The following is a 14,269-nucleotide window of genomic DNA, read 5'->3' as shown; positions in this document are numbered from 1 at the left end:
TTAATCTGAAAACATTCCCAGTCATATAAGAGAGGTTTTCCCTTTACTCTGCAAGTTATCTTCAAATTACTTCCAAAATTCTATACATTCTACAGTAATAAAAGCAAAGCCAAGAAAAATACTTAAAGAATGTCCATGGCTTGTTCCCTGCATAGCTACAGGTACAGCTCCCAAAGCGTTCCAAAGAATTTACATTCCCTTATACCATGATGCATTGAAGTCATTCACAGTTGTGCCTTGTGCCCTTGTTTATGTACCTGCTTCATGTTTCTAACTAGCAGTTGGCAACCCTTTCACTGCACATAAACAGAAGATAAACTCTGCTGAAATAGACAGAACCACCACTGGCATTCTTTGGAGGTTAAAAAAGTTTAATTTCCTTCAGGTCATAAGATGTATAAACATCCTTCAGAATAGTTTTAGCACAGTGGCAAAGGCTTTTAAAATAATTACTGCTCTGCTTAGTATACTGACGACTGCAAAGGACATATTTTGTATTAATTTAAAATGCACTAAATTTATCATAACAGGGATTAACTTCGAATGATAAATTTCTCATTTTAATACGTGATGATTAGGAAAGTACCTGTTGTTACAAACACAAAGTTAAGAGCAAGTGAGATACAAAGGATATATCCAGAGTCTGTGTCAAAGTGAGCATAATTGAGATAAAATCATTCAATGAACTAAAAGATGGTGCATTATTTTTACAGCCTTTTTTACAGATGCAGTTTACAGACACATTAAAGAAAAAAAGTACCTAAGATGTTAATTCCTACAGTTGGTTGCTTTAGTTTTTCAGGTTTCCAATAATTAAAAAAAATAACAATTATGCTCTTGTGCTGTGGCACTGTACCAAAAAGAACAGTTTTTACAGCATATGTGCAAATTCACCTTGTTAGTTCAAACTATTTGACTAAAAATTGTAAAGAATTTTCTGGAGAAAAAGATGCTCCCTATTTTCCTACTTCCTTCTAAAAAGCAAAGCACTTTGTTGGTTATACTGCTTCATTTGTTGGTTAATACTGCTCTAGGGCTGTTTCTGTTTTCATATTTCATTGCAAAACATATACTGAAAAGATGCAATATCTACAACAGAAATACTTTAGGAAAAATATTCTTTACATTCTCTGCATAGCTGGTTAGAACTGTAGGCAAAGTTCTAAGCCATGACAATGAAATTTCCTTGATATTTGAAATGAAGACCTTAGGAACTAACGTACACTGAGAAATGGAATCTGAAGAATTTTGATCAGTTCGGGTTTCCCAAATGTACAGTTGAATATAAAATAGCGGAGCATTTCTCAACAGCACGTCAATACTCAACACAAGCCCCTTAACTGCTCTCACTGGAGTCCAGAACATGTACTCACTTTTAAATGACAGAAACACACAAAACACTCACTTTCTAAATTCATCTTTGGCTTTTTCAGTCTAGGGGATCAAAGTCCTACCATTAATTCTTAAAAATACTTCGTTTAATTTTACTGTTAATTCAATCCCCTCTCCCCACCCCCACCCCCAAATGAGTACTCTCCAACATCAGCATTACTTCGATGTAAATGTCCTGTCCATCAGTAAAACTAAAATGTAAAACACAAATCTTGAACACACAAACAATCTTTTAAATGTTTCCTTCATAAAATAAGTAAGGTAAGCTTGAAAGAGTGTGAAAAATAATCTAATTCACGGTTACACCTCAGAAACTATGAACGTCTTAAAAAGTCATTCCAGGAACAGAGAAGAAAGCCAGGGGCAGGTCGCAGTATTCAGCTTCCAGCCAGACCAGGAATTATCACCTTCCAATGCAGCACATTACCCAACTTGTACAGAATCAAACCTTACACACAGCAACACGGTCCTTCACTGCCCCCCACTCAGCACTTATAATGAAAATAGCAGATAGCTGTTTTCTGTAATATCACACAGGTTGCCTAACATGCATTGAATGTAAGCATCAGCTCTGGTGTTGATTAAATAGAAAGTATTAAAAGAAGCCTTAACACGGTCAGATTAAGGGCCAGAACTAACTGTCTGTCAGCAAATTGACTTGGCCTACAGCTAACTTGCCACGCTTACCTTTGAGCTACTCTCTTTATTGCAACTGAATAAAAACACGCAGATAAAATGCCAGCAATCCCTGCATACTGCACTGCTATAGGAAGCACAAGCACAGCAATGTAAGTTTCAATACAACTAGCTCTACTTATTTGCCACCATTCGAGATTTCACAAGTTAAATTCTTAAGTTGCTTTTTAACAAACAACTGGGAAGAGCTTTTATACCTGCATACACACATGCAGGAAATGTAAACATTTATTAACAGTTAGCTTGCTGAACTGATTTCATTACACATTTGGGGTTATGGCAGAAATCAGCTGAATTAAGTGCTCTGCTGCACTTAGGTTTTCTGAAAGTGAGATGACCATACATTTTGATGAGTTAAGTTCTGGATTGTTTAAAAGTGAAATACTGCATTCAACTTGATTCAGACTCTAACGTACAGGAACACTGAACTTCTTGTTGATAGCTGTATCAGGGTATAGCACACACATAAACAAACCCACCTGATTTCTTCTCACCCAACAAAACCTTCTAACAAATTTCAGGACACTTTGATAATCTCAGGTATGATAAATGCAATTTTTCTTGTTTAAAGTACCTCACTGTGGATTGAAACCATTAAACAATAAAAACATTATGCACACAATCAAAGCTTTAGGTATGGAAATACTCAGAAATATATTTAACAAAATATTGTAACACCAAATGAGAATATGTAAATATTCATGTAATCATATGGTTGCTGTAAAGACTTTACACAACCAAACCTCTGCAAGCAGTGCTGTAGTGCAGTAAATTAATCCTAGCCATCTATCAAGGTGCCATGAATGTGCTACAGAAGAGCTTAAGGCAGTGGAAGCTCTCCTGCTGGCTCTAGATAGCACTGTGGTTATAAGCCAGGTCAGGAGAGGAAAGTTTCCCCTGCAGAATAAAACACAGATGGCTTAAATCAATCCCAATATACAAATTTTGAGATAAAGTCTATACAGCATCATTGGAAAACATGCATCAGTTATCCAAAGTAATTTCAGATGCATGGAAAAGTTTTGTTCTGGACATCATTTTGTCCTAGGAATCTAGAAGGGAAACAAATCCTCTCTAAGTATCAGCCTAATAGTGAAGGGCAAGAAAATCTTCTGCAAAGTACTACATTAGCTCTGATTTAAGTGAACAGACTAAAAGCATCTCAGGAGAATAGCTAGAACAACTGAGTCCCAACTCCTTCATTCATTTCCCCTTCTGTCTAAGAGAAAGGGGGAGAAAGCATCTAAATGGCCTGTGAAACGCATCCAGCCCACTTGCCTTGTCAACATGGTGGAGACAGCTGTGATATGTACCATCTCTTCCAGTCATGTCTGACAGGAGATGGTGGGTAGAGAAGACAATCTCAAGGAAAAATAGCAGGCATACTGACAGTTTTGCCCCCTCACACACACAAACACCTGCAAGCCATACAGGGCAGGGAAAGCTGCCTCTTGCTCTGGGTGAGCCGCTGTGACTATGCAAAAGGCTTGGGACCCTACAGCCACCAGTCCTTTGTCCTACAGCCAAGGAAGATATCTGCTAAATTACTGCATATGTTCAAGCTTATTAACCCTACTGAGGGTATGGCAACTCTTTTCCTAAAATCCTGCTAAGATTATCACATCTCTTCTAACAGCTTAAATGTAACAGTGAGAGTGAGAGAAAAACAAAGGGACAGCAAGACACTGAGTGAAGGAAAGAAAGTGTGTAAGAATGAGAGGGAAAGACAGCAAGGGGAGGGGAAGGAGGCTGAAAGAGAGAGAGGGAGAAATGCAGTAGTGGTAAACCAGATGTCTTCATACTCAATCCACTAAAGCTTTGGAAGCATGGCATGCATGGGCCATTGCTAAAAACGTATGCACAGTGACCCTGAGGATCTCTGCAATTTGATGCACCAACTTTTTCTCTTGTAATAAGCAACTGCCATTACTGAGTCCTTCAAAGAAAAAACAACTCATCACTTTGCAAACTACAGAACAACCAACTGTGCAAAAATCTTTACAAAGGAGGCAAAAATGATCTTTGGTTTAAAATGCTACAGTACTTTAAATTAATCACAGTATGTCAGTTTTTTACATCAATATTTTGTAGGGAATAGAAAGAAGAAACTGTCTTACCGAGTACTCCTTTCCATACCACAGTTTTTCCTCTAAACTCATCAACTGCTGCATTTAATTAGCAATGCAAAATGCACCTAGAGCACTAAGTTGTTTGCTATTCTTTCTTTGTTCTTCAGAATGGAAAAAATAGTGTGCTTCAACAAACGTACACAAGAGGTTCTGACTGGATATAAGGAAACAATTCTTACTATGAAGATAATTAGGTATTGGAACGGGTTGCACAGAGATGTTGTGGAATGTCTGTTCCCAGGCATTTCCAAGATCTGGTTGGGACAGAGCCCAGAGCAACCTGCTCTGAACTCAGTGTTGACCCTGCTTTGAGCAGGACGATGGACTATGTACAAGACAACCTCCCAAGATCCCTTCCAACCTGAGTGACTCTCTATAGCTCTGAGGCTACTGACAGATGCACTGTGGTGAACCCCAGGAACTTGGCAGGAGGTTTTCAAAATTATAATTTTTTGAAAATATCCATCAGGAGTCTTTTTCTAAAGATCAGGTCATACCATTTATGCACAGTGCAATTAAATCAACAGCGTGACTGACGATCTTTTAGTAAATGCACTTTTAAAATACATTTGTGAAGAATATGCAAGAAAAATAATCCACAGAAAAAAAAAGCAAGCATCTACTTTTTGCCATATGCGTTGTAAACAAACAGTGGTCTTCCACTGATTTCCTTTTATAAATATTGGTAACAGCATAACTTACTGGCCATGTTAAATGTGCTCCTTCATAAAGGGTATTTCCTATTAACATTGTGTCCCTTTCTTGGAAATGCATGTAGTTGTTAAGGCAGACTAAACCCACAGCCTGGGAAAGCAGCTGCACACACCCATACAGGCAGTGCTCTGCAGGTGCAACACATCCTCACCTTGAGATTGGGTTTTGACAGCAGTTTCAGCAGTTCTCTGATCTCGCTGTTCAGTGGCTTGCTCTGCAGCTCCTCAGCCAGCTGTGGGGGAGATTGAATTGACACGGAGACCATTAGAAAGGCATTGTTTTACCCAGTGCATCAGTGACAACCAAGAATCTATCTTGTTCAAGGTTATTACTTTCCAGTGTGTTCAAACAGAAGCCAGCATGAAGAAAAACACCATCAATCACCATGCTTCTCTTTCTGGCCCTCAGCGGACCAGATTTAAGCCAGGCCTTTCGGCTCAGTTTAACACAAGTAATCATTTCTGGCAACAGTGCAGCCAGATCACATTCTGATTTATAGCAACGAGGGCAAATCCCAGCACTTCATTTAAGTGAATGGTCCTTCGCATGCAGACAAAGGACTGCTTGTAAAAATGACTGGATCAAACTTTGACACTGTCTATAAAAAACAGTTTTGAATGAGGTGGTGAAATCCACACTGCTTCCAAAAACCCACAGTAGCTGTGCTGTTTAGGAGTGGGATAAGAAAGCAAAGTGCCCCTACAGTGCAAGCAATCTGAACCTTTTATTATGTTTACACATACACTGGAAGCAGCTTGTTAAATGTGAAGCAGGTTAAACATAATATAGTTTATAACAGGTCATCAGCAATTCAAGCCCCTGAAATGCACAGACTGTGTCCTAACAACAAGGTCAGTAATTTATGTTTGGTTATATTACAAAATTGTGGTTTGGTGAACAATAGAGCAGCAGTCTAACTTTTAATCCCATGGCTATTTGGCTCATGTTTTCAGCTTTTCTTATCACGACATTCTCGGCTAATTTGGACTCAAGAGGCAGATTTTACTACAGCATTTCAGACTTCAACTGTTTTTCCAGAAGTAGGAAAAACTAAAACATATTTCAGAGTGCTGAACTTCAGTTTAAGATTCTGAAGCTACATGGCTCATAATCCAAAATGTGATTTCAGATAATCACTCATTTTCTTTGCACTAAATCAGTATCATAAAAATGCTTCTAAGAAAAATTGGTTATTTGGAGCCAGTAATTTTATTCATCTAGCTTAATCTTCAAGTCTTACTTGCAATTTATGTAAGTTCTCAACATAAGCCTGTATAGAAATACATTTTGCATAATAATATATAATAGACAAGTCTAGAAGCAGTTACAGACAACATCAAACATGGTTCGAATACTTTTTTTAAGCTTCAACAGAAGGCTAACAGAACTGACAGCAAAATTCCACACGTGCACTCCCAAAGCCTTACACCTATAATTCATAGACAAAAACGTTCAGGTATAATTAATGGTAATTTTAACATCATTCATGTAATCATACAGAAAGATTAGAAAACAACTGCTGTAGGGAAGGGCAGAATGAAGTACATTCATGCCCATAAAGCCAAATACTGAAGTAATCTGACTGCAATTTAGTCTGCGTGGTCTATGGAAAAGCTCTGCAAAACTGACAATATTCTGTGATAGGAATGACAGCAGCTCAATATACAGGTTCCCCTTTGCTCCTTTTTCATTCTTTACCTTCTCATCACAGAATACAATCTATGAATTAGTGTATTGTTGATCAGCACTAGCCATCAGTCAGTAAGAATGACCGCTCAGTATTTCTCTGTTGGATGACGTGTACAAGCAGTTGTAAACTTCCGAGCTCTTTGCCCTGATGGTGCAAATGTAAATGTGGGTACGTAAGGTTTAGAACAGCAAGAGAAAGAATATTTTGTTACTGCTTTAACAGATGTTCGAATCTCATCATAATTTAGAAAATACTCGTTCAGAAATAAAAAATTAAGAATTTGTTTTCTCTCACATCATTTATAAGAGTTTTCCAAATACTCCCATAAGAGTCCTAAAGGCACATGTAACACTCTGTGATATCCAGAGAAGCAGGAAGACAGAACTACGTTACCAGACCTGCAAACACCTATCACCAGAGCTGCTTGCTTGCATCTAGCACTTCTGGACTGGATTTTTATTGTTTTGTTTTTACTGTTGCTAGCAGCACGACAATGAATATGGAATATTCTGGATCACCTCACATGCCAAAGACTGCAGGAAGAGCTGTCAGTGAAACTCTTCTAAGATTCTCTGTTGAAGGATCCACAACATTTTACCAAGTCCTTTATGAGGACTTTGGAGAGAGAAAAATAGAACAGCGGAGGGAGGCAGATCTGGAGTGAGGCTGGAGAGATGGGGAACACTGTGGTTAGACAGTTTGAAGTTTCTTGAGGAAGCTCTGAAACCTCTTTTGTCAGTACTGCATTTCCAGAATCCTAGAAGCATTATGTGAATCTAAAGTTTCAACAATATTAATATGATGTGCTTGAAATCAAGAAAACTGCATCAGACACTGCTGCTCCAACATAAGAGGCAAACAGAATCTCTGCTGGAAAATTCACTCTAACAGTCACCAACAGTGAGGCGTGAGAAGGAATTGCAGCAAGGAACATGAAAACCTTCAGAAAATAAGCCTAGTCACAATTGCTACCTCTAAAATTGATTCAAAAATTAATACCAAGCACAAGAATAAAAATGCACTCCTTAAACAGTTTTTAGTTACACTAGCAGCATCCCAAATTCACGTTTTAAATAGGAAATATGCACTTGATAGTAAGAATATCCCCTCCTTTGTATAACTATAGAACTAGGGGAAAAAAAAAAAAGTAATTTAAAGCCTTCTGAAATATGCTGTTAGATCACCAACATGCACTTCAGTCCCTGAAGCTGACACTTAGTTAGATGAATGGGCCAAAAACTGAGTAATGCTTCAATCGTAAAACTCCACGCATTTGGGGAGTACAAAAATCACTGTATGTAAATCCACTTCCTCAAAGTTTGTTGATAGCTACTAAAATGCACAAAAGCCTGCAAAACGCTAGCCTGACTTCAGCTGCCAGAGGACATCCCAGTTCCATAGGATGGTGCCCATAAAACCAGCTGTTCAACCACACATAAGTGAAAACAAAGTGCCTGCAATAGGATCGTTAAAAATAAGCTATGCTTGGAAACAGCAGACGTCCAGAGATATTCATGTCCCAACATATGTCCATTTTAAAAATACTGCCATGTATAAATATGCATAATAATACATCCTCGGAGCAAGGCAAAAAAAACCTGACCTCTCTTAACTGAAGAGTGAGAGAATAGTTCACTTTGGGGATATCCAACACTATATATTTTAAATGGAGCTGAACAAAGAATGAGGTTGCTCAGCATTTCTGAAAATATCAAGAACTGTGTTTTGCATCCAAAAATAAGAAATGATTCTTATTAAGAATTTTAGCCCAGAGATCCATAAAACAAATGTTAACAAGGATTATTAATATGTCATCAGGAACTTAATGAAGAGAATTTCAACTGGGCTTCTAATTTTCAAAATTACTATCAACATTATTCAAAACTACTTGAAGGTTAAAAAAATATCACTAATTTATGCCTGATGTCAAAACTGATGCATTATTATATTTGGTATGTTATAGGATACAGCTCTCCTCCTACTGAAGTATGATTAAATTACATTATATCCCTTTTTCAACAGACTTCAAATGTTTAATTTAGTTTTTTCTTTAAAATGTTATCATTCTACATTTACAACATTAACAATTTGTATAATTTCAAAAGCTATGAATTATATTAAAAAACGGTTAAGATTTTAAAACATCTATAAAATATTTGAAGTTTCAAACCTGCTGTATTTGAAACAGATCCTAATACCTATGCACTTCTCCAAGAAAACAACCAGAGATCATCAGGTGCAGCAAACATCTCTGGATTTCACCTAAACCACAGTTTATTAAACATTTCTCTGTCCTGGCCTACCTCAGGTTCAGTCATAGTTTATACAGGTGTGTGCACAATTCATCTGAATCCTAGAATTAACCAAATAGAAAGAAATGGCAGGTTGGATTTTTTTCTTTAAAATAAAAATTATAGTAACAGGAAATTAACTACTCCATCAATGGTGACCACTTCTCCCATTTATTTTTCTGTTATGAAGGTGATTTGGAAAGCCCCAATATCCATAAATCACTACTGTACTTTCTCTTAAATAACTTCTGTGTGTTGTTTTTTGGTTGTTTTGGTTTTGTTTTGTTTTGTTTTTTTAACAGACCCTCTTCCTAAGCATTTCATATGCTTCATTTCTGTAGTATTATCTATCATTTTTCATGCTCTGTCAGCAGCACTGCTATCTCATTTGTCTTTATTTTTCCAAAGCATTCCTCTTGTCTGTGACTTTCTCAAAACACTAATAGTTGACGGCTTTTTCCCTCCCAGTAGAATTCCAACCTGTAATTTCTATTACGTAGTAACTACAGCAGAACAAGAGGCTATCTAACATGCAGTGTTTTTATAACAGGCAAGTGAATAAAAATCAAAGTAATATCAGCTACAAGCCCGGTGATGACAGCACCTTTGGAAACATTTGCAGCTTCTTATGATTTCAGCTCAGAGGATTACATTCATATGTTTGCACTATGAGGAGCTCTGCTTGCAGACAGTTTTTTGGGAGACTTGGTACCAGTGATCTCAGCAGGGGACACTTACATCATCTGCCAAGGCTGCTGCACCGTGGAGTATGGGCACAGGGTTCTGTTTTTCATAATAATGCAGTTTTTCATGAATCTAGAAGACAATAGTGCAAAATGATCAGTTTATTTAGCAGCACGAGAAACATTACAAAACATCCCCATTGAGCTACCGATCCGTCGAGTGCCTGTAACTAGAGAAACATCCTTATAGTAACCTACAGGCAGCAATCGTGTACATGTAATTCATCATCATCCTCTGTTGAAGTGCTAAGAATATGAAATCAGATGGAAAAAATGCTCAGTATGTAGACCAACCCACAGAAAAACTAAACATTTGTGATTTTTCTCTCCCAGCTTTCTATGTCCATATTTCTAACATATTGCTTGAAGTATCAATTACATTTTATATTGCTGCTGAAAACACAAAGCATAAAGTGTTTATCCCCAAGATGGATATAAAAAGCCCTGTAAATTATGATTTATGAAGTGAAATAATAGCCTGCCACCCACATCTTGACAGACAGCTTGGTGGAGTGGCTGCCGTCATTAGAATAATTCAGCAACAAGGGTAAAGTAGTGCTAATATGAACTCTAACACATCTGAAAGAAAAAGGCAGTCCTTCAGCAAGTTAAAGTCAGTTAGGAGCATGTAAAGTTTTTAATGAGGAGTCATCAACAGTAAAAATGCAGCATGCTTTGGTTCTCTCAAAAGGGGAAAGGATATACCATCACTTAAATATACAACTTCTTCCCTCCTCCACAAGTCATTCATTTCAAAATTCAGATTTTTTCCAGTGTGAAAGCTTAAATGAGCCAAAATACTTTAAAGCTTCTAACAAGTTTCTTAGAAGTTATTTCAGAATGACACAGAGTGATATATTAAGCCTCCAGTTTCACTTACATGATTTTCCTCAAGATACACAGATGTAACAAATCTGAATTCAGATGAAGAAACAGACAATAGTTGTCTGAACTGATGCAAATGCATCTCACCCTGAGATTACTACTTCAGTCCCGCTGCTTTGAAGAAGGCATGGCCTCCAGATGCTTGGAGGAGTTGCAGAAGCAGCAGTGTTTGTGCTTGGCAAGGGGATATGAGATCTGGCAAGGAACACTGGACTCAGAACTCTGCTGAAGAGCCCCCTGTATCCCTGGGGTATGGGACCCCGACGATGCCTTGCAGTTCTCCCCAGCCCCTTCTTTGGGATTCCATCTGAGCTCCTAACAGCTGCACCGACAGCAAGGTCATGCCATGCAAATGATGTTTGTTGTTTATATTGTTTTCTGATGGGCTTCATAACACTTACTAAGCCTATGTAGCTTTTATTCATTTAGCCTACAGGACTAATAGTCACCCTGAAGTAGAGGCCATCTGATACATGTTGATGCAATGTGGCATAACAAGATCCAAGTCATAGCTGATTTCTTCATCATTTCCATAACCAGGGTAAGATGATTTCTCTAAGTGGTTTGCTAAAGGACTGAAGTTCTGAAATGCCAAGAAGTATGAAATAAAAATACGGTAAAAGGTAAAATGATCTCTTCTGAACAGTTAGTAGAAAGTAAATGCCAGGCAGCATTTTCTCTGGAACATGAGTGAATTGTACACAGCTTATGTAGACATTGTTTACTCTGAAAAGTAAAAGCAATCCATATTGGATAAAGTATAAGTGACTGGGAAACTTCATATTTCTAGCATACAAAGCACACAAACTAAACAAAACAAGGAGCAGCAGCTCCCTGAGTTTAGCAGAAATTTGATTTTCTTAGACTGCAAACTTGAGCGACTAAAAGGCATAATAAATCAAACTCAAATCCATCATTTTCTTGATTGCTTTGATCAACATCTTGATTTTTTCCAGGCTGAGCTTCCATCAACTTCAAGGTTAGAAGCTGGCTCCTCTGCTACCTTCTTGCTCGAAGAAAACAGAGAAGCCACTTCCAATGAAGCTGCTTTTACACTGCATAACCTGAAAGCATCTTTATCAGTGAAATTTTAAAAGATGCCAGGACATTCCCGTAAAATGTGTTATCAAATTGTAAATTTATGCAACAAAGACTAGGTTTACAAGAGAAGGTACAATGTAACTTCAACAAATCAATAGGTCTCCCTACAGCCAGCAAAAGGCTGAAAAGAAATTCCTATTTTCCCTACAGTGGATATCAGAATTCAGCTAAGCATTTAAGAAAATCAGTAAGATTTTAATTGATTATGGAGGAGTTACAGACTGTAAGTGCCCAACCCAGTCTGCTGCAAGCAACCAAAGCTAATCAAGGAAGTGGGAAAATCCACCTATAATTACAGAGCAGTTCTGGATATTGAGTTTTGCTACATCGGAGTAGAAGTTTTACCCATTTGCTACAATGGCACTACGACTGCCTCCAATGAGAACCTTGCACGTTCTCTGGAAAAAGACAATGCACCCTCAGCACACTTCCATACAAGCTGCAACACAGGTGTTTTTTTCTAAAGACCTCTGATGTGATTTAATGGGCACTATTTTGCCTTGTTTGTTAAATGAATCACAGTGTGCGTTTTAATCAGATCTGTATGCGGCAATATCTTTCACTTCTTTGTAATATGAAGGAGTTGCATAAGCAGATCTTAAAAGAACACTGTTCTATGCACAAAGCTGCAATCAGTGCACGATACAGGGATTACTTTTCAGATAAGTATAAAATAAACATTATATCATAAAAACTTCCTAGTGCTCTCCTACAGATACCGCCTACCTCTAACTTCTGGATAACCAATGCATTCATAATGTATGCAGTGCTTACATATAATTGCTTCCTGAATGCACTGACACAGGAACTCTGGTGCAATTCAATTGGCAAAGCAAAAGTTTCAGCGAGGCAAAAATTTGTTTTCAGGTAGCTCCTTCTCTCCAGGTGTCCAGAAATGCAATCCAAGATGATTTGCTCTAGAATTGCCCCACAGATCACTGTAAGGCTGACCGACACTGTATTTTTGTCCTGTTTTGAAGATGGGTGCAGCACTTGCCTTTCATCTGTTATTTTTCAAGGATAGCAGAGCAAACTTGTACACTCACATGTAGCCTTTGAATTTCCCAGACTTCAGGGTGATGGATAACTGCATTTATCCATCTACCTACTACCACCTTTGAAAACCTGCCATTCACACAACCAAACTTTCTGGAAACTTCTCCACAAGTCATCTTTCAGCTATTTCTCCAAATTTGACGTTTGTAAATCATGCTCATATATGCACAATATGTATATTTCCAAAATTCAATGCTTACATACTTGAATTTAAATGTTTAATATGTACATTTAGCAGCAGAATTGATGAGAATGAAGATGGTTCAAGCTCTGCAAACTGAGCTGAAGAGCAAAAGAGAACAGTGGTGCAAGCACTGTGCCCCTCTGCTAATGTCACTGAATGAAATGCAGCAGTAGTACTGATTACAACCATCCTGTAACTTTTGAGAGCAGTATGGGAGTTGATTCAATATGGAAGAAGAGAATGCATTTATTATGTAGAATAATGTATTTCATATTTGCAACCATCTATTTGAGCTTCATTCAAAAGTATTCTATTAAAGAGGAAAGCCAAAGTTATCTTGTATTTTGCTCTGGATGTCCAGTAACTTTAATGCCATTGCCATCTCTCTAGTAGAAACCTACAGAACCTACAGAATGGGGAGTCTGAGTAATGCTTTAAAAAACAGAAAATATAGTACATATGTTTCAAGTTCTTCTGACATTTAAATGTAAAGCTGGAACCCTGAAAGTGTCTCTTCACAGATGAGATAGAGTCTGTTAAAGCAAGAGTTATGTATTGTAAATAAAACATGTAAAGCTGTTCTACTGAGCAGATGGCTAAGTTGCTGGAGTTTGGGGTTTTTCTGACTTATTCTTTGTTAAGATGACCTATCCCTTTCACTGTAGGGGTCTTTGGGTACATGTAGGAGGCTCTGCAAATATTGCCCATCTACTCACTCCAGAGAAAAAGTCCAAAAGGGAGGAACAATCATTTACAAATTTATACAACTTTGGCACATTTGTAGGCAAGGGAAATTGTGTCTGGATTTTCACAAAGAGATTGAATTAAGATTTCTATAAGAAAGTGAAGTGGAAACAAGTTTTCTGCAGTGTCCTCAGTGTGGACTATTTGAAAATCCACAGCGAATGTTCTGAGTCAGAAAAACCAGTACCTTGAGAAAGAATCCTACCACACAAGTTTAGTTACTTCTTTAGATTTCCTACATTCTAGGTACCTCACATTTGCCTGACAGAACACAGGGAAGAGGATATCCCAGCTCCTACAGGGATAGAATCTCCTTAATACAAGAATAATTCTACGAATATTCAGTGGGGTCTGATACAACTGTATAAGCAGGACTTTTCTGAAAGGCTTTACACAGGACAAAATAGTGATTTCAAAGCCACAAACAACATACCAGAATGGGTAGCCTGTAGCTGTCCTACCATCTCAGGTTTATCAGAACCCAACAGAAAGTTTTCACCTACTAAGTTTCTGGCAAACTTAAGTTGGAGCACCAAAATGGACCATCTCTCCATCGGATGATTCCACACACGCACAAAAAAACAACGTCAGGCACATCACCTCCTTCTTCTGAACTTGAAAAAATATATTCTTCAGCTGTTTGT

At 37.8% G+C, this 14,269-nt stretch overlaps 1 protein-coding gene across 9 annotated transcripts in view; it reads right to left on the bottom strand.

The window, feature by feature from the left end:
• MPP7 (membrane palmitoylated protein 7) overlaps positions 1-14,269 on the bottom strand; it is a 143,603-nt gene that overhangs the window by 54,721 nt on the left and 74,613 nt on the right. For 7 of the 9 annotated variants that reach the window (XM_015282069.4, XM_015282072.4, XM_015282070.4 and 4 more), the window contains 2 exons: positions 9,651-9,728; positions 5,083-5,163 (listed from right to left, as the gene is read on the bottom strand). The exons of 1 other annotated variant lie outside the window; for it this stretch is intronic. In XM_015282069.4, coding sequence (XP_015137555.1) covers positions 5,083-5,163; positions 9,651-9,728 — 159 coding nt within the window. The remainder of the gene's footprint in view (positions 1-5,082; positions 5,164-9,650; positions 9,729-14,269) is intronic. One more of the 9 variants, XM_015282074.4, reaches the window with a different exon arrangement.

This window comes from Gallus gallus, chromosome 2 (genome assembly GCF_016699485.2).
Source record: "Gallus gallus isolate bGalGal1 chromosome 2, bGalGal1.mat.broiler.GRCg7b, whole genome shotgun sequence".
NCBI lineage: Eukaryota > Metazoa > Chordata > Aves > Galliformes > Phasianidae > Gallus > Gallus gallus.
This window is presented reverse-complemented; position numbering and strand designations above follow the sequence as displayed.